The sequence below is a fragment of the Hippoglossus hippoglossus genome, chromosome 4, assembly GCF_009819705.1.
Source record: "Hippoglossus hippoglossus isolate fHipHip1 chromosome 4, fHipHip1.pri, whole genome shotgun sequence".
NCBI classification, from domain to species: domain Eukaryota; kingdom Metazoa; phylum Chordata; class Actinopteri; order Pleuronectiformes; family Pleuronectidae; genus Hippoglossus; species Hippoglossus hippoglossus.
The window spans coordinates 21,797,895-21,819,412 of NC_047154.1; the positions used below are offsets into that span (position 1 = coordinate 21,797,895).

At 40.6% G+C, this 21,518-nt stretch overlaps 1 protein-coding gene across 1 annotated transcript; it reads right to left on the bottom strand.

Annotated features, from left to right (window-relative positions):
* Positions 1 to 720: 720 nt before the first annotated feature.
* alg6 (ALG6 alpha-1,3-glucosyltransferase) lies at positions 721 to 16,004 on the bottom strand. Its single transcript, XM_034581983.1, has 14 exons — positions 15,796 to 16,004; positions 15,485 to 15,569; positions 15,184 to 15,273; positions 14,869 to 14,957; positions 14,600 to 14,682; positions 14,055 to 14,119; positions 13,224 to 13,409; positions 11,917 to 12,052; positions 8,781 to 8,866; positions 7,118 to 7,202; positions 6,656 to 6,726; positions 5,481 to 5,549; positions 3,949 to 4,141; positions 721 to 1,327 (listed from the first exon to the last, which is right to left on the bottom strand). The coding sequence occupies exons 1-14, from the start codon at positions 15,875 to 15,877 to the stop codon at positions 1,130 to 1,132; spliced, it is 1,518 nt and encodes a 505-aa protein (XP_034437874.1). The 5' UTR covers positions 15,878 to 16,004; the 3' UTR covers positions 721 to 1,129.
* Between the last annotated feature and the right edge of the window lie 5,514 nt (positions 16,005 to 21,518).

The following is a 21,518-nucleotide window of genomic DNA, read 5'->3' on the forward strand; positions in this document are numbered from 1 at the left end:
GTGCAGGTCTCTTGTACAGGACCCTTCCAGTACCCAGGACTTGTAATTAAAATTTAATGCTGTTGAGTAAAAGCGTTGAAAGATATAATTTCTCTCCAATTATTGGCTCTGTCTCGGGCAGACTGTTAGAAGGGTGATTTAGCAGATGACTTGGTTAATGTAGACAGTTTACTGTGTGTGAGGCTGTGGAAATAACACTTGTGTTCACTTTAGATCGCTGAGAATTTTATTTTATTTTCACCCAAATAGCTTCACTAAAAAAAAAGTAGAAAATTATTTAAAAAAGAAAAAAGTTCACATGAATAGATCACTAACGATCATAACGAGCAGACCTGAGACAAATCACAATCCTCACAGAAGGTACTGAGGGTGGACAAAATAACACGAACACCTCACAATACCATTACATGTTATTACAGCAAGTATCTAAATGGCTTTAACCAGCACCTCTTTGAATAATAACCTAAAAACTAACGGAGGTGTTCCTATTATTGTGACCACCTTCTGTTGCTTGAAACTCAAATGTGTGGGATGTACTCAGCTTGTTACCTCAGCCAAGGATGTTGTGTTCCTAGCTCTTGTCAGATTGTTAGTTACTTGGAAGGATGAAGTTTGGATCAGGAAACAACACATTAAAGTGTTTTTTCACTTTCCATTACAGTAAATAATTCATGGATCTTGATGGGGAAAAAGTAATTGTTTAGGGGACTGATATTTATGAGTGTGAGGGAAGTTAGTACAAATATAAATATGCATGTATTGAATTTAAGTGTGGACTGTTGGGCCTTGGCGGAGGTTTGCGCTCTACTGAGTGCTGTTGGAGTTCATTTTATAATTTCACAAAACCATTTGGTCCAAAATATCCCCACTCATTCCTTTCATTCAATATCACAGCACCTCTGAATTGGCATTTTCTTGTGCAGTACATTTACCAGCCAACATCACTAAGGATGTAGGGTCAGAGTCTGGCTAACAAGACGCCTGAATAAGAACTTTGTCCCGTTTGTATTTGGTTCATGGCGGCACGAGTGAAACGCCTCGTGCACCTTTCGAGGAAATAGAACCCAGAATGTAACACTGGCTTTTACTGAAGCAAAAACCAGTTCATAGCCTCGAGGTTTGGCATCACTCAGCTCGTCTTCTTCTGGCTCTTCCTGGTGGGCGGTCCGCTGAACTGCACAATGTGGAAATATACAAATGTCCCCAAAAAGTGCAGGAAAGCCAAAGTAGACACCAACACAGGAAACAAGTCCGGTAGATGTGGCGGGGGGGTCACAGCTACGCTCGCCACGCTTAACCCAACCATGGCTGCGACACAGATGTAGAACTGTAACACAGAGAGGGAGAGAGAGAGAGAGAGAGAGAGAGAGAGTGTGTGTGTGAGGTTATATGATTCCAAATAAGAGGAGTTTGCTCAGCTGTCATCTTGTGACCTCAGTATTTCAGTCACATCACAGCATGTGCTCATAAATTTGGACACCCATAGGCAAATAACATATTTTGTTGATAAAGAGAACAGAAGTAAATACAACGCCTGCAGCAAAACACACATTAAAAATGACCTTTTATCCAAATGTTAATGGGATGGTCCATTTTATTTCAAGGAACTTAAAAAAACAGCGATTGTGGCAAGGGCATTAAGTTTAGGCACCACTCTACTTGTAAAATACTTACTTCCTGTAATACTTCATTAAGTCGTTAAGTCGATGACATTTCCAGAGCTGATAAATTCTCTGACTCGTCAAACCTCATGGAAACAACACAACCACAGGCTCCTCTACGCAACTGACTGAGGATCTGAAAGGGAAGTTAACTGAGGACTATGCAGCAGCATTTGATGGACAGAACACCTTTGTTAAGCATGGTGGTGAAAATATTACAGAGAAAATAATGGATGCAACTAAATATCAGCAAAATTTAGAATCTGGCCTCTACAACAGGAAATAGATCCAAATCAAATCTAATAATTCACCATGACACAAGCTGAAGTTTAGGAAAGTTCTTCAGACCCTTGAATTGAACATCAGTGAAAGTCTGTGGGTAAATCTGTGAGAACATGACAGCAAAAAAAACACCTCAGAAGTTGAATTGATCTGCAGAAACCCTCTGAGCTGCAAGTGGTACATTCCAAAGAGCGAGTCACTAAGTACAAACTTCAGAAGGTTCACAAACTTTTGCTCACACAGTTATTGTTTTTTCCAGCTTCTGAAATAATAAGTAACACAGCATTAACAATCTAAAAAGAGGCTTTTTTAAATGTCTACTGGCTGAAAGGTTTTATTCACTTATGTTGTATTTGTCCAGGGATGCCCAAACCTTTGCAAACAACAATTTCAAGCATATCATCTCCATGAGCAAATTCCACTGACGAATACAATTAGAAGCGGTAGAAAGCTTCGTCTAAATCTAATAAGTGAACCTTGTCACAGCATCTGAAGTATATAATGAAATTATATTATGTTTTTTTTTGTTTGTTCAAGTTACAATAAAGAAACTTAAGTCAATGCCATCCGATTATTCTACTTAAAACAAGCTGAGTGCTTCTATAGAGTATGAATACTAAGCTGCTGCCAGCTAAAGAGACCAATCACAGACGTTTATGTCCAACTCTTCGCCAAAGTAATTTTAATCACTGAATTTATATTCTGAATCAGGAACTTCTGCTAGTGAAACAATGAAATGACTGGGCACCTCGGGCTATGAACAAACTGTTAGCGTTTCCCTTAATTTTAATTGCAACCGTAATATGAAACCAATGAATGATTTAATTTAAAAGAGCTCTCAGACGACATTGAATATTTATCCTTGAATGACGGACATCAAATTGGTCATTTGAGAAGTGCTATAAAGAAAAGACCGAGGCTTGAAATATCATATTCAAAAGGACAGGCAGTCGGAATATTTCGGCCAATAAAACCACTTTTCTTTATCCTGTCACCGTCCTGAGGTGACGGTGAAAGTTAGATCATTGCTGTGTCTATTTGGGAAATATGACGCCGGGATTAGTCTGTGGGTAAGATGGAAGAACCACCTCAAGCCCACCCCCCCGCCTTCGACACCCCAAACTCATGAAACCCTATCGTCATCATCGGGGCTCGCTATTTATGCTGCTTGTGTAAATAAATATATCTAGGCAAACCTGTGTTAATGACGCGCGCTATAAAAAGACACCTTCTCTTAATCTCTGACACCCTATCGGTGCCCCTGTCGCTAAGGGGCTCCCGGTGCACCCACTTCAGACGCTGTGGAAACTTAAATAAGTGATAAATAATTCTTTGCCTGGCTGCGGCTTTCGTCCCCGGACAGCTTACACAGCTTACAGCGGCACATGATCTTTATTTATACAGTTGCGTATATCTTTCTCGCACAGTTGCAATTTAGGTCTAGCGCCACCTGGGATCCTGAAATCACCACCCGACTTATTACAAACCCATCAGCTGTACATCCGCCTCATCCTCGCCCAACGTACAAGAGCAGAGGTGAACTATTGAACTCGTGAACTTATCAAGCAGCAGGAACTCTGCGCTCACTGTTATTCATTGGACGTGTGTCTTATTATCTGAGGCAAGTCTACAACATGAAAACATGGAGCGGGGGAAGTCCTGCCTGTGTTCAAGGTTTTGAATAACTTGCATGACCTCAAATCTATAGATCATAAACAGGGTAAATTCTAAAACATTGGATAGAAAGATTTTTGTATTTCTATAGATTATATTGAGCCATTCTTCCACCAACAATAAATAATTCATTGTTTCTAGGTAGAGACTAATTACATGTTTTTAAAATGCCACTGAAAATGTTGTAAATATATAAACTAAACATCCAACGTCTCGACTTTACGAGCAGACTGTGCTTGGTAGTAACATCGACACAGATGAAACACGCAGATCACAGAATCAGTGCTGGCTGTTGTGCCGTCAGTCACTGTACTGGCGCTTAAATACTGACCTTCCATCTCACTACACAGGCCAAGTCCATTTTGGGCAGCAAGAAAAACAGCCTGTGGTAGGCGCCCAGTCTCAGCTCGTCCTCTGTACAGCGCTCCAGTGCAGACAACAGATAGATGCTGTAGAAGAGGAAGGCCAGCGAGGTCACGACGTAGGGCACCAGCAGACCGTCCTTAAGAAACAGCGGCAGCATGCTGCGTACAGGGACAAGGACAGAAAGGGAAAGAAATACATGATATTCCACCGTTGATTGACAACACATCAAAATATTTTCATACACATCTGACAGCACATTGTTAAGATCAGTATCATGTTTGCTGAGAGATGAGGCAACATTACACCACACAGCTTTTATATCCAACAGGCCTGCACAAGCTTCACGTCCCCTGGAGGGAGACGGCTCAGACATTCGTGCCAAGCTTATCTTAGTTTAGTGGAGGGGGACGGACAAGAACAACAGTTGACTCATAGTAAATCGCACATCACCCCACTTTATAAAAAAACTCTCGCTCACAATAGACCGCTCATTCGGACTTTTACTCTGACGATAAAGCTCCATTCAGGGGATAACTGTTTAACATTTGGAGAAATACATACTTCTTCAATTTAAACAGACTGGCTGCATTCTGTCCCCGTTGAGCAGCCATTCGGCCAATTATGCTCACAAAAGATGTATTTCTGTTTTAAATGGCCGAGTCTGGAGAGGATGCAGATAATGTGTCCGAGTCAGACTGTACTGGGAAGCAGCTACAGAATGACCTCCTGTCCCTACACAACACACACACTTAGATGGCAGGCATGCAGACTATGCCGTGTAATCCCCAGATATCCTTATACTAAACCACACGCACAACAATTAGTGCTGCCGGAAGAATTTAACAACAGCTGGTGAAAGTTAGACGGAGCGTTTGCAGCACTACTCGTCTTTTCCATTCATGGTCCTCAGCTCAACCCTCGTCACATATCTATTTAGCTTTTTGGGATTATTTCTAGGTATTTGATGGTTGAAGCAAGGGACAGAATAGACTGTGAGACAAGAGGAGAGGACATGACAGTTCTATCTCAACTTTACCACTACAGGCATAATTACAAGTTACATTTTCGGGGGGTTTTCTTTCTCCACTTTCTACATCTTTCCAAAATTGGTTTAGATATGTTTTTTTTGTTATATTTTGATGTCCCAGTGAATAATGAATGGACATGACATATTTACAGGACTGATATGTATGAGCATGTGCTAGAAAGGTGCCCGGAAGGAACCTACCTCTGCTAAGTCCATCGCCCTATGTTAAATAAAGTAGGAAAGATAATCCCTGTTTTGCCTGTTTATCCGGATCCACTCCAAAATGTAGTAGGTTCTTCTTTGGGTCATGTCTCACCCCTCCACCAAATTTTAATATATATAAGTTCAGTAGTTTTTGCATAATCCTGCTGAAAAATAAACACTGATGAAACCATAACCTCCTTGCCTGAGGTATAATTAAAGCTGCTATCCAGCTTTGATTCACCTACCATCCATATTCATAGTCTTACCTGAATGTTGAGGCCTGTAGGAACCAAATAGCCACCAGGGGCAGGTCATTCAGCAGAAGGCACACCGGCCTAGAAAAGATCAAAACTGGATATTGTCACTGTTGAACACACTCTGCAGAAAGTACCATTAAATATAATTTTACAGTGAGACAGGATGTGAGGCCACGTTAGGTTGAAGCTGGATATGAATGGATGTCATGCGTGTTTAATAATAAAGCTACTGACCTAATGGGACTTCCACAGGAATCGATTATTGTCAGCTGCTCACAAGGCAGTCAGCGTTTGTTGTTCCACATTATCTTATGTCAGTGTTCGCCTCATTACTGTAATTGCACTGTATGCATATTTGGAGCCGTATAACCCAAATCCAACTTTTATTTGAACCAAGTATTCAACGACAAAATCAAGCTCTCCCGTTGTTCGCTGTGATAAATGTATTAGTAAATGCCGTGTGTCTGTGGTGCAGGACTGTTGCTAACTGAACTTTGTCTGTGTCGGTGCTCGGTGCACACTCTGCTCCGCAGCCGACACTTTCCACCGGTCCCTGAGACCATAATTACAGCCAGTGCTCTTTGGCGATCCTGTTACAGTCCAATAATTGATCCTGCGCAAACAATGCCCCGAGCTGCCGCCTGCCATTCTTTCCTAATCCCTGGACATGCATTACTGATTGATTCCGGGGGACAGGTGGGAGATATAACTCAATAGTTAATAAAGCAACAATCTACCCTAATCTAGATTAATAGATGAGCCCAGATCTAGGAACCAAATCCCTCGCTGCCAAATCTATCCCAGGCATCACTCTCCACCTACAGCCGCCACAGCTTTATACATATGGAGGTAAATGGTAATGAGCCGCACACGAGCACATCTCACACCCACGTGTGCAAGAGATGTATTTAGTGCACAGAGTGTGATGACAGAGGTGAATAACCGTTCAGTTAGCAGAGGCTGTTCTTTAATAGAGAGCGACTGTGGCAGGTGAATGACGTCACTTAAACAAAGTGCACATGTATTCAACTTAATATCAAACTGCAAAACATCATTTAAGATGAATGAGGGAGACAAAGCTCCCGTGTGAGTAGAAATTAAATCTGCAGTCATGAATATTTGAGATGTCCCGAATGTCACATGTTATCCTGTGTTGAGTAAAACGTTTTCTTCTGTGTACTTACAAGGCAGCCAAGAGGATGGACTTCTCGTGGACTTGATAGGAGAAGAGGAAAAATGCTAGAGATGAATTTGCCTAAAAAAAAAAAAGGCAATGAGATGATCAATATAACAGCTACTACCGGTTTAGGACAAAAATACTTGATAGAATACTTTTCAATAAATCCGATGAAAGACAGAAACATATAAACACAGGCATCACTAAATCAAATTATATCATATACCTATGTATTATGCTGTGTTCGAGAAATTAAAATTAAATATATGAATATAATATTAAACAGTGTTTCATGTTAATTATCAGGACTGTGGATCACAACAGTTTCAGTCTGCTTGCTCCTCCCCTCTCACACGTGCCATCGTCCATAAAGTTTTTACCGCTCATGGAGACAATCAGACCTCATAGGTTCCAGCTGCAGATGTGTTAGTTACATTAGAGGTGTAGGGGTAATCCAAAAACCACTCACCAAGGCCAGTTTAAACTGCCAGAAGGTGGGCTTTGTCAGCAGTCTGATGGAGGAGGGCAGGGCCGCCAGGAGGGTGCAGGCAAAGCTGGGAAAACAGAACAGACACATTCAGTACATTCATATGATCTCACATCAGCACCGTCAACAACAGTCAAGCGCACGAAATCCTGAATAGAGGATGTGATTGTGCAGCAGAAAATCCAATGGAGCATGAAAAAAAAAAAGGGGTGGGGGGGTGGACGAGTTGAGGAGCAGAAAATCAATTTGGAGGAATATAATTAAATGTATTTGCACATAATCCCAGGCTTTCAAGTACGTCTCTCTGTTGTGTTGACACGGATTCATGTGAAAACTAATATTGATAATATAAGTCCAGTACGTCCAAACACTAACAAATGACAAAGCCAGATACATTTAACGTCAGTCGCTCTAAATGATCTGATTTTGATGTTGGAGTCGAACCATCCTGCTCTGCGGCCAAGACCCTGGCTGTGTGGGAATAGACCGAATACTGGGCCTGTGTTAGGGTCAGCAGGCATTAGTTTAACCCTTCAATTGTCACCTGCTGGGGGCCAGAGGCACCGGCACACACTGACTACGTGTCAGTGTAAATGTGAATAAACGTGCTGATGGGCCCCCGCAGTGAGTTCGTGCAAAGTGCGAGGGCAACAATGTGTTTGTTCTCCCATTTGTAGGAGTGATACCAGAGCATTATGAGAACAGTGATGTGTATAAATAGCCAAATAAATAGAATGAGTGGCAATTTAAATTAATAAAAGAGCACTCAGTGGGTGTTCAGTGAGAGTGTGTGTGTGTTGTATGTGCGTTATGTGTGGGGCAGGGTTTTGCGGTCCGGAAGGACATGGATCCCTTTTCACAGCTGATTCTTTCTGTGTACACAGCACACCCACACTGGAGCATTTAACAACCCATTTGCCGGTGCCAAAAAGACAGGAGTGTTTTTTCATTTGTTTGAAATGCACAACAGTCAAAGAAGTCCAACTTGATCCCTGGACTTAGCAGTCTGGCAGGAACGTGTCCATGCGTCGAACACAGGACTCCTAAATTTAGCGAGTCGGGTTATTTAAGCAGGCTCCACCATGACACAACTACTGCGTTGACTATTTCCTCCACTGTGACGGAGCAGGTCTTCAGCTTTTGGTCAAAATAACATGTATCTTAAGCCTTCCTGGAATGCACTGGGGGCAAGCGGGCAGAGACGCTGAACGTTAAATGACATGAGTTTACTACGTGTTCTCCCCTGATCGCACCGATTATTTGTCCTCCTCTTTCTCTCGCCCACAATCCATCATAATATTTTTTGAAAACTCTTCTATCTGTGTAGGACACATGCTTCAGTGGTTCCTTGGGCAATTCAACCCCCTGTCACTGCATTTCCAGAAACAGTTGTGACTTTATATTCAGAAGTTCCTCACAAGATGTTTCCTTCAGGGATGATCTTATTTCCACTCTGCTGGATCACAGTCTTTATTCCCTTGGGCAAGCTCTGCTTTCCCAGGAAATGAAAGGAGTGAAAACAGGACATGGGAGCAAAAGAGTTGAGAGAAGAATGACAATGACAAAGAAATAAAAACAAAAGAAAGGAACGATGGAAGCTAGAGGAGGGAGAAAAGCGATAGATGCTCGATATAAAAGGGATTACCTGAGGTAGAGCTGAGAGTCTGTGGACAGAATGGATCTGATCTTTATCAAGGTGTTCAGGCTGCACCACGTGTTGGCCACCTTATCCTACACACACACACGCACACACACACACACTTAAATAAGAACTGATATCAGGTGAAAACACAACAATTTACAAGACTCAACGAATTCTATTCTGCAAAGGGAAAGCAAATAAGTGGCATTGCTTTGAGTAGTTATTTCCCCACTGAGAGTTCAATAAAAATTCCTCGGGGCATTTGTGTGTAACCCTCTGTCATAAATTCACTCCCTTGTCAGAGAAAGCATGGGACTTATTTGTAAACTTGGAGACACAAGGTCAAGTGTCAAACCAGAGTAGTTTCTGCATAACCAGCAGATACAGACCAACCACAGAGCACTGCCACTAACCACACACTGTCAATATGATCAATAATTCTCTATGTAATCAAATTTATTCAGTTTTTCGACCTCGAAATTTAGATTCCAGGAAAAATAGGGCTGCAATAAAATTTAAAAAATGTATTGAAATTTCCTAATTAAATGAATATTTTCTGGATTAATCTATAAACGCTTTGTTCATGAAATGTCAAAATAGCAGAAAAAAATAATTTGGCACGGAGCACAAATTGATTCAATTTCAAAGAAAAAGCAGCAAGTTCTAACTTTTTGGGGAAATAAATGTTTGGAATTTTCCGCTTGATTTGAAATGACAATCAATCAGTCTGTTATTAAAACTTAGATACATTTTTTTGTTGATTGACCGTGTGAGTTCATAAAATCACACTGTTACACTTTGTGACTGATAGAAAAGCTGTGATATCAGATGAGGGAGGCCTTGCTGTTTGCGATTCAGTTGATTTCTGGGCTTAAGATGTTGTGCAGGAATCAGATGATATCGAAGCTGACATCCCACAACATAGAGACAGGGTTCCTAGATCAGCTTTAAGATGCCACTGCAGGTGGTTTTCTCAGCGTGGCCCTGTCTAGAAAGCCTATTTCTGTCCTCCTCTCTCTCCCCTCTGTGCTACAGCTGCTCGCGGCACAGCTGTGTGGATCTTAGTGGCAGCCTAGTCAGCAGCACTGGGTCATCCAGCGTTGTGTTGTCTCAGCCCCCTTCCCTCTCACTCTCCTCTTTGCCTCCTCGCTCCAAATAACCACCACGGGAATTTTCCTGGACACCGCCTCAAGGCAACACATGAGCGATGGGGGGGGGGGGGCCCCATTGGTAAATGTAAGTGCGAGGGGGCGGTGGCGCGAGAGCAGTGCGGCTCCTTCACCTATGAGCTAGCATGGAATTTCACATGGGGAAGCATTTGGTGCCATTTTTGTGAGCAGGCGGCAACGTGAGACGTCAGAATGCAGCTCAGTGGGTAAACTTACAACTGCTCCCTCCCTGAAGTCGCCAGGACCACCACTCGTCAGCCCTCGTCCTCCCCCACCACCACCCCTCCTCACTTTTATCCCCTTGTCCCCCCCCTTGTAAGCTTTTGCTTACGTGCACGATTTCACAATTAGTTCAGGACGACTCGCCCGGGCAGCCTCTCATGCTGCCGTCACAGGGGAGGATAGTGTCTCTCACACCCTGTGTATTATGTTTGCATCATTTCATTGAACAAATACTGCCGCAGGGCACGCAGCCATCCGCTCCCCTGGTAGAATTTTCAATTACTTCTCACATCTATGACACCTTGTGGTGGGTGCCACCTCGGGGACTAGGACAAGAGGGGTGTTAGAGGGTTTCAGAAATGAGAACTGCAAACCTTGGCATCTGAGCTGTCAGTCCCACACAGTTACTTTACCTCCGCTTCTCCTATGACAGCTTTTAACGCTGCCGACTGGAGGTTTTTCAGGTCTCTCTCTCTCCCTGTCGACTACCACCCTCCTTTTTAATTAATGTCAGATTCCTGTCCATACTTATCCCTCTCAGGTTATGAGAGTGACGACAACATACAAATCTGTGTGTGTGTGTGTGTGTGTGCGTGCTATAGAAGAGTCCAAAATACTAATACACTTTCCAAAGATGCAGTCAGCAGCAGGCAACAGTTGTCAGATCTGCTCAGATACGCCTTCAAGTGTAGAGTTTGCCGCACTCGTTGGTCCATATGGCTAAAACATGACTGACTAAGAAGTGCTGAAAATACCCCACCCATAAATTAGTTAGATTTATCTATATCCTCCTCCTCCTGTACATCCTGAACCCCAACTCCTCCGAGTCAGAGTGAAATTGATCTCTTGACCTTTCACCATTTTATTCCACTGTTTTCTTTGATGCTGCGGGGTATCCATGTCCTGAGCCGCGCGGCACTGGAGGGTGAAAGCATGTTGAGCACGCTCAGAGTGTGGAACATCTCAATTTAAGGAAAATGTAAAGACCCTTTTCAATTCGGACTAATATTTTACACAATAATTTAACAGATACTAACTTTGACAGATGAGTAAAATGCTGACTTCTTGCACCATTTTTTTATTCATTAAAGTTTCCCACTTGAAGCCAGAAAACCGTTTAAAAAGATATGAAGTAACTGATATAGTGGAATTTCTGATATCTTATAACAAAACCAAACATGGCATTAGGGATATTTCATCTTGAAAACCAGACAAAAATCCCTTCGTCATATTTGTTCAAAATGTCTCCTTTCTCATTTTATGCTACTGATGATATCAGGATTTTCATGATATTTGATTTTTGTTATTAGGGTCACATTCATTCGTTAATATTTTGGAAAATTACCGGGGATACATGTTGAAGAAGGGGTCATATTAAAAACACAAAAAAAACAGAACTATAATACTCCTACTGCCCCTGCAACTCAAATCCTTCTGCATCCCCTCAGGCTTCAGTGGGAACAGAAGATGTACATGTGACCCGTATAGCTCCTCTGATCTCCAGTCCATCCTGGTCTAACACTATTTATCCTTTTATATTCATGATCTGTCAGGAGATATTATCTTCTTCCCACTCGTTTCTTTAAATGGCATATTGGGATTGTGAGAAGAGAGCAGCTATTCATCGATGCCCGCATGGAAAAAGTACAAATGTTTGTTTTTTTCAAAGACTTGGCCTCATTGGGAAGATAGGGCTTCTCAGTTGTGGTTTTCAGGCTGAGTGTTGAGTCAAGGAAAGTCTACTGTACCTCAAACAGACCGCGAGCCACGGGAAAGATCCTCCTCGCCACCTGCAGGGCCTGGTCGGGGTCAGACAGGAAGGGCAGCCAGCAGAGGGCAAAACTCACCAACACGGTGACAGCAATTCTCACCAGCAACATAAGCCTGCACGAAAAAAAGGGTCACACAGAGACAAGTGCCACAATATTAGGGTGTTTGGGTCTCACTTTAGTGTCCCAAAATACACATGTTGACGTTAAGCATTTGGTTCCGTCTATGTCTGCTAGTATTCTTCAAACAATTAGTACACACTGTCTGCAAGTCCTAAATTTGGACTTTGACCCCTGTGTTGAGGAATGCAGTGAAAGCCATGCATCAGCTGAAAGTCTTTAGTGTAGGTCAGGATATCTTGTCAGCTGTAACCGTCAAGCTGCTGGTTAAGTTGCACACACAGACATAGCTGAGGAGTTTGGGCATGGCGAGAGTGTCATCTGGACATATCCCCCCCCCCCCCACTCCTGGCTCTTCTAATCCAGCTTTCCATTTGCTACTAAATGCCCTTGGTACATTGTTACTAGACAAACAGACACTGGACACACTAGTAACAACATCCAATGTGATTACCTCAGTCATTCTGCGGCATCTCCTGAGGACACCGCTCTCTAATAGACTGACATTACATATCTGCTTTCAGCGCTCAGTTGACGCTGTTAGATGCAGCGTGACAAAACGACATCACCAGCGAATGAACTGAAGGATCATAATGTTATGTTCTTGATCCTTTTTTATGGTTTGTTTGCAGTTGTTGATGTTTTTTTTATTTTAAATAACAGTAATTTAAAAGACGGTGGAAAACAAATGAGCTGGTCTGGTTCTTCTCCTTCTGTGGTTTCAAACGTGGGTTATTGAACTGTGGCTGAATAAAGTTGCCTCCGCCAAGGATTGTTCTGTTTTCATTGACGTTTGTTTGAGTGAGTGTTAAGTTAGTAGCATTACACAAAAACCAGACGGTGTGGGTTTTTTCACCACTTTATTTCACATTGCGAGAGTGTTTTTGGACATTTTCACCAATTTACCAGAGATTTCTGAACCTAGATAAAAGAAAATCTGTTCATGCTCATTAGACAGATTTCTATGAGTTTGTGCAATTTGGTGTGGCTTGATTGAATTTACTGTGGGAGGTGGAGGTCAATGCTCTACTGAGTTCTATTCTGGTTGAAACGGTGACAAGGTGGAGACAGTAGGTGATTCGCGGCTAATTTGCCAAAGACAAAGAGAGAATGTGAGAGAAGACAGACCAGAGTGACAACATAGGCAAATAAATCCAGAGACTCACCCTCTCCCCATCAGACCCAACTTGACACACTTTCCCAGCAGGTAGCAGAAGAAGGGCAGAGCGTGGTACAGCTCCATCTGTTTGTAGTTGAGAGCCAGGGAGAAGGCCATGGAGCCGAAAGCATCCCAGCCCAGACCAAGAGCCAGAACCCCCCACAGAGCAAAGCCTTGGCTCACTCCGTTGTACCTGATACCGTTAAGGTCCTTACTGGAATATAAGTGTAGACACAGAAGCTGATCCAGGGTCAGTTCAGTCCAGATGTGTTGAACTACGTCATTGTTGTATTTCTTTAGTGTCTGAATCAAAAGGGTTTAAAACACTGATATGAAGAACCATGAATTTCATGGCTTATGTCACTTTCCATTTTTTATTGCTCTATTTGTTCTGCAGGATCTTTCATTTAATTATCATGTGACGGAGTGAGAAGATACAGTGTGAATGGATGAAACAAGAAAACCACAGTATGTCTGAAGTTGGCTCTTGTTTCTTTGCATTTAATCTCAAGTAAACGATCATTTCCACGTGGAACAAAGGCTCATAACCATCTTAAATAATGTTGCTGCAGGGTTTGGTGTCAAAATACAGGAAAGCTGTGTTATACAACTGAGCAAAATATAAATGCAGGTTTTTAGATGTAGAATGTATTTTAAATTCTTACATCACAATAGTAGCATTTTACAATAAAGATATAATATTTAATAAAGCAATAAATATTTAAACGTAAGCTCTCTCCATTTATTTTATCTATTTTCTTGTAATAGCCTGCATAAACCTATAGAAATAAACTTTGATTGATTGATTGATTACAAATATTAAAAAAATAAAGGATACTGGAAATGTCCATAGTCAATGAGAATCAGTCCTGGATACAGCAAGAAGCAGAACAGAGTGGAGACCTGGCGACACAAAAAGAAAAACATTTACAAGTTGACAGAATATAATTAGACTGCTTATTATTAGTCAATTTGTCTATGATCCATAGTTGCAGTGATAGATAATCGGTTTGATAACTGAGCTGTTTTCTTATTTCATTAAGTCAATCCTGGACAGTACTTTCTTATTGATAGTTAGGTACCAGGAGTCTGTCCTGCCATGAAAGAGTCTCTTGGTGATCTTGTAATAACTGTTTGATAATGTAAAATACTGTGAAAATATTAGAAGTTTTCCATCTAAACGGACAATTCACTTGAAAAGCAGTGACTTCTGTAAATGTAATAACATCCTATTATCATATTACTTCGTAATTCTCAGATTTTGTGCTGTAGTTTGCTTTAATACGGTTGGTTTCCCAGACTAAGAGGAAAATGTGGTTCATTCCTATTAGATAGTGAAGAGATACTTTTAGATTAAAAAACACTTCTAAATGCGAGTGTTACCTTTTTCCTAGAGGATCCATCCGTCAGATAGAAACAGTACAAAACTACAGCGGGGATGTATATCAACAAATCTGCCACCAGGACTGGAACAGAAAGAAATCATACATTTTACTTAATTTTCAATCCAAACCACGATATCATCCATCTAAGCAAATGTGAATCATTACTGTAAGTGAAGTAATGTAAGTAAAACAATTATCGGTATTTTAAGGTTGAGGTTGACATGAATCGTGGAAGGTTTTCTATTTATTTTACTGTGATTCTTGTACCTGTAGCTCTCATGAATAACTTGTGCGCTGGACTTTCATAACCTCTGGATTTGTGGAGCTCCACCCATTCAGGGTTTATCATCTTGGCTCTGCAGGAAAACACAGATGATTTAGATTTTGAATTTTCATTTTAACACTGTTGTTGGTTAATCAAATGTCTGAAGGACATCCTGAAACACAGATGTGTGGTGTACTGCAACTGCAACTGCAATACATGTGCCCACCATGCAGAATATAATTCATAGTAAATATACATAGAATAGCAAAGATTGCTACACTCATACTGAAGATCTGTAATCTAATAAAACTACTTACACATAAGCACAGATCCAGCTGTGATAGGCAGTAAGAGGAGGGTAGTCCAGACCCCAGTAGTTCAAGTCATTGTCAGTGGTGTTGAAGTACCTGTAAGAGAACAAGTGTGGTATATTTTTATTCTGAAATTAGACTGCAGTTTGAGCCAAGTGTCCCTACTACACTGCAAACTAGTGTGTTCAGCCCAGTCATTACACAATGTTATGATAATCACCACAACCCCTCGAACCCCAAATGATCTCATCCTCTTTCCACATGAGCCTTTATCTCCTGAACTTTCTCCTCAGAGCTTCACACTGACCATTCCTGCACTGGGAGGTTGTGGGTCACCTCCTGCCAGTGCCTTTGAGCCTCGTAGTCTCCAAACATGGGAGGTTTCCCCGCCCCTGGAGACAGAGAGAGAGAGAGAGAGAGAGAGAGAGAGAGAGAGAGAGATCACACACAGGTGAATAAAACACAAAACAACAACTTCTACTGTGGGCTGCAGGCTACATGCTACATGCTACATGCTACATGCTAACCTGCAGCACCCTGATGAGAGTCAACCTGAACTACAGCAGAGGACTTGTTGTGATTCTCTCACGCTGACGTGAAACACCACTGACTTCCTACCTGAGTACGGATTTAACGACACTCCCCATCTCGCCGCGACACCGAGCAGCACACAGATGGACACGAGGCTCCACGTCGGCATCGCTTCAACGAGGGAGAAGCAGTTTTTTCGAGGAGAAAACAAAACGATGAAAACAAACTCATCTCCCCATTAAGAGAGTTAACACTTCCTGGATACGTCATCCGCCAAGGCTTCGTTTCACGCTCTCATTGGACACTGGGGGATGACGTAGGCGCTGAGACTCAAGAGGCATTTGCGAACATTAGGAGAAATTGTTGTTTCTTCTTCGTCCAGCAGACGCTTCATTGCGGATGCGAAAATAGCGTCACTACATAGTTTGACGGATCTATAGGAGATATAACAAGATGTGCTTTTAGTCTGACGTCAATTTCCGGAATTCAACGTACACTTTTTATAATATAGCCACAACTCGGATATGGAAGGACAAAATTTCCTATGTACATTGAATGCATCATTTGTTGTAATGATTTATGGCAAATTGATGGATATCATGCACCAAAGATACATTTCATCAGTGTTATCACGTTTTATTGTTAAATGAATAAACTGCTCACTTAGTCACAACGTAACCACTGCTGATAATATCAGTACACAATTCACTTACAACACAACACAGCCACAGACTGAATGAATACATGCATCGATTGCAGGATAATTTCTTTATTTATCTCTGTTGAAAAACAAGTTATAGAAATTTGTATAAATGTGAATTTAAAAATGAAATATTTTTGAAAACAAAGACAGGATTATTTTCCATAACAAAAAAAATGTGTGGGTTCCAAAACTTGCCTTCTTCTGGAAATTAGGGGCTACGTATATGGCACACTTAGTATTAAGGGAAACTAATGAATGATACTATAATTTGTGCATTTGGAACTCTGGCCACTAAAGAAACGAAGATCACTGAATTAACGGCACCCATGAATCCTGCAAAGGAAAATCTATCCTATATCTTATATTTTCCAAGTTATGGAAACATATGAGGATCTCACGGTAGCAAGTGCAACTACACGTGTTGTCAATTTTGCAGCCGCTAACCAAGGTGGAGCAACCATCCCCTGCAGAGACTCAGTTGTGTAACTAGTTTGTTGTAACCTTCTGTATGTGTGGTTATAACAGCTTCGCCCTCCCCTCACATTGTAAATCTCAGCCCAGGGGCATTTTCTCCTCTGTGACCTTTTCCTCTGTTGACACCGTCGTCTTTGTTCCCAAGGTGTTGGGATTTGTTGGGTGAGACGTGTTCCTTGTGGTTCCGGCATCAATTATGCATAAATAATAATAACCTCGGACAACTGCTGATTTGCAATGACACTTTCATTACAACGGCAGTAGCCTATAACTCACTGGTACCCATTAGTTATTAATGCCCGGCCACACCAGCTTTACTTTGTCATTTATTGCTTCATCTCTATGCCTTTTTAAATATTCAGTAACTGCTGTACCTACATTTACAGTCTGTGATCTCCGCCCAGGAGAAGGCTATAGCTGGTGGTGGAGGATGACCTAGTTATTATGGAGGCCTGGGCCTTGCTTGCCAATGTCATTGTTGTCTATCATAGTTCCAGTCAAGTTTGCTACAACAAGTCCAAGTTGATCTTTTCTACTATTCTATCACACGTCTGACATTCAATATGAGGAGAAATAAAGACTTATAATAAAAAGCATTTTCTTTTGAAATTTTAAGGATGCGATGATTAATATTTACCATTAGGGCCATTTGTTTTTCATCAAAGCAGAATGTGGTTCAGAAACAGGCTTTTTTTGGTGACACTTAACATGGCCTCACTGATTTAAAGGTCATAGGTCGCACATGCATTCCTTCCCTTTAATAAAAATGTTATCAGCCAGATGTTTAAAACCCTGCATGCTTGAGACAAGGGAAGAAGGAAGTACTGCTGCGTGAAAGCAAGTGAATCCATCTTCATGGCGTGTCCCATTAAATGTGGAGTTTTGATAATGTGTGACGAAATTATGAAGCAGTTTATCCTCTCAGGGATCAAGAACATACTGATATGTCACACATGATAGGATACATTGTATGTAAATGACTAAAAATGACATGTAAATGGGCAAAGGATCAAGTCTCAGCTGCTCTGGACTCACTCTGACCAACCACACTGCAGGTGGCTACATGGGCTCGTACGAGTAGCATTAAATGAAGCTGTCAAACATTGTTGTTTGTCTTTCGAAACCAGCAATGGCACAAGTTTGTGGGCTGATTACCAGACTGTAAAAATTCCAGATTCAGGAGTAGCTTCTGTACACGTCATGGTAATATATGGCAACTAACCACGTTATGACCTGCTTTGATATTATTTTAAGTCTAACAAATACTTCAATTAGAGCCTTTATAGGTAAAATACTTTTAAATTTCACCTGTAATGGATTACTTTAATTTGTACCTGTGTGTTTATGTTTTTTTGCAAACAACAAGTTTTTCATGGGTGTAGTAAAACAACATCTGAGGGCTCCTACCAGGTGAATTCATGCAGCATCAACTCTGTCCAGTAATTTGGGCAATCATATAATTTTTGTAGCTTTTTTATAGTATTCTTTAGATTTTTCTTTTAAAATCTCCTGGATTTCCTGTCCCCTGGTATATTTTCTCTGAAAAGCCAGCACTGCCACAAACAATGGAACCTGAAATGTATTTGTATTTAAAGGCAGGTACATTAAATATGATGTCTCTCTCAATAATGAATACATGCATTTGAAATGATGTGCAAAATTACCAAAAATCTGAATTAAACCTTGGTAATGTGGTAGGTTTTTAAAGAGTCTGTACCCCTGGCCCATTCATAGGTGATGTGTAAACACCCTAAATAATTCCAGATTATAGAAACGTATTATTTTTCTTATATCCTGTTAAAAAGCTCAACTGACTCAATCTGAAGAATAAAAATGTTATTTCTATGCTGGTATATTTACATATTATAGTTCTGTAATAAGTCAACAGTCAAACTCAGACTTTATGAATAATGTCATATGACTCTCTCTTGAGACTAATACACACTGTGTGTGGTGGAGCTGTGGGAACCAGTGCAGCCTTTTCTCCACCTGTGCACACGCACGTGCAGCTGCGTATAGGTCATTATTGAGTGGAGCGCGCGAGAGGGGGGGGGGGGGGGTCTCTCTTCTGCGTCCTTTGAGCAAATTGACGTCATAATAACGTGAAAGGCTCGATATTGTATTTGATTGAACAAATTATAATGTTATTACTGAGATATTATGAGGAAATGATTCATATCATTTTCGTTGTTATTATTATCAATATACATATTTATGGACGTCACCAAATTAAATAAGGTCTGTACTTGTTTTTATAATGACGTTATCACCTGCTTTTAACATTTTGAAATGTATTTTCTTTATCTGTTTTTGAAACAGCCTAATCAGAGTTTTGTATTTTCCCACCATCTTCCACTGAAACCGTAAATTTAAACCTCAACATCAGCAATATCCACCTTCTCCAAGATTAACACGAGGCCTACACCCCCCTAAAGAGGAGCACATGTAAATCACTGTATACAAAGCTGTGCACATATTGTGAATACAGAAAAATGTGGATGGAAATAACCAGCACCCTCCCGGTCACACATCTCCTGCTGCAAATGGAAATTAACGATGGTTAATCGCTTATTTCCAGTGTCATCATCTCCTTTAAATTAAATATGCACATCCACTTATATTAACTATAAGGATGTATTCAGCCTTAACGTGTGATCAACATGCAAAGGACTGATTGAGTTAATTAATGAGATGCTTTGTCTTCCATCGATTCAGGTCATTCTAAATATTTATTTCGTTTTTTGATTCTCTTTAATGAAGAGCAAGAGGTGTCATTGAACGCCCCCTAGCGGCTTGAGTCTCGTCTCCCCTTCCGAGGTGAGAGTCGGACTGACACACACACACACACACACACACACACACACACACACACACACACACACACACACACACACACACATACACACACACACACACACACACACACACACACACACACTGAGACACAGTGAGACATGACTGAGAGTTTGTCTGATTTGTGGAGGCTGATCCTGGACCTGCAAACATGCCTCAAACATATATACACTCAAAATATCTACGATAAAAACAACAGATACGGTTGGTCTGTTTAGTTTATTGTTACTGTGACTATTGGAATTTATGTATTTACCCCTCTGGACAACATTTGACAACATTTAAATTTTCCAAACACGTCCCCTGAAACTGACCTCTGGGTGTGTTTCATTCAGTGCCACTTTAAACTGTCTGTCAGAGTGACTGTGTGAATATTACATTTATTGGAAAATTATAATTCTTAAAAAAATTATTACAGAAATTATTTAGGCCTATTTACAGACCCTGTAATATCTATAATTATATTAATTTTTGTATTTCTTATTTCTTCTACGTTTCGATATTGCTGTGCTAAATACTGTTACTGTCAAAAGTTTCACGCAACAATAATATCATCCAGAACCAATAGACTATTAGTAGTAATAATGTCAATCATGGCGTAATATTGATAATCATCATTATTATTATAATACATGTGTTCAGTAGAAATATCAGGGTGACATTGGAGAAGCCTTTTGCATCATCAGCACCTTCTTCGGTGTCTGGAAGTATTGAAGCAGAGGGAGAGAGAGAGAGAGAGAGAGAGAGAGAGAGAGAGAGAGAGAGAGAGAGAGAGAGAGAGAGAGAGAGCTCCTTTCCCTTTTTCTTTCCCATGGGGATCAGATAAATATAGCGCCTATAACACACACACACACACACACACACACTCACAGACCCACACACCCGCCACCCCCCGCGCACACACTCACACACGCCATTTGCTGTTTGTGTAAAAGTGATTAGCCAGACACAACTGCGAAACTGTTACCTTTATAGTAGCCAAGCCGCAGAATATCCTGTAAGACGATCCGCGCGCTGATGTGAGCTACTAGTAAATTAAAAGGTGTCTAAACTGTGACCTCTACCCAGGCTGCGGCCATTGTCAGGAAAACAACCATGTGTATATATATATATATGGTTAAAAAAATAATTAGATCGTTTTAATTATTTACTGCAAGTTCACATATTTCTTAACATAGTTCAAATGATTACTGAAATAAACATGTTCAGGTTTGTCTGAACTAAATCTCAGGATAAAACCTGTCCTGCTTTTTATATAATAATCCTTTCCCCACTTTTATTTAATTTTAAAATCTGTAGCCTATAGTAGCTTTAATTATTTTACGCAATTCCTTATTATTATATTTATATAGTTTGCAGCACGTAGAGTTTAAATTGAAGTGTAACCCCCAAAATATTCCTTATTAAGGTCTCATAATAACGTTTAAGCTTTTAAAGAAAAGTAACTGCTTGTGGTTTGGTAGTTTGTTTCTGCTGTTGCTTGAGTAATATAATTAGAAAAGTATTATTACAAATTACAATTAAATTAAAAACCACATCTTGAAACGATATTAACTGTTATTAAACCTGGAAATTATAAAGTAAAATTCACATGATAAGACAATTATGATTTTATAGAAAAAAGAAATAACATTTCTAGCTTATTTTTTGTTGTAACAAATCAAATTTCCTTAAATAAACTGCAACGCCTGAGAAAACTTAATGTAAAAACAACCACGAGTCTCATTCAATCTATCGAATGATTTAAGAAAAAATGTTAGAAAGGAAAGTTTGATTTGAT

Bases quoted from the DNA above. Each gene is read 5' to 3' on its own strand.
- alg6 (XM_034581983.1), bottom strand. From the start codon at position 15,877: ATGCCGACGTGGAGCCTCGTGTCCATCTGTGTGCTGCTCGGTGTCGCG. The intron at 15,570-15,795 runs GTAGGAAGTCAG...CTCTGTCTCCAG, and splicing joins GTCGTTAAATCCGTACTCAG to GGGCGGGGAAACCTCCCATG. The intron at 5,550-6,655 runs GTAAGTACACAG...GATCTTTTCTAG, and splicing joins TCCATCCTCTTGGCTGCCTT to GCCGGTGTGCCTTCTGCTGA.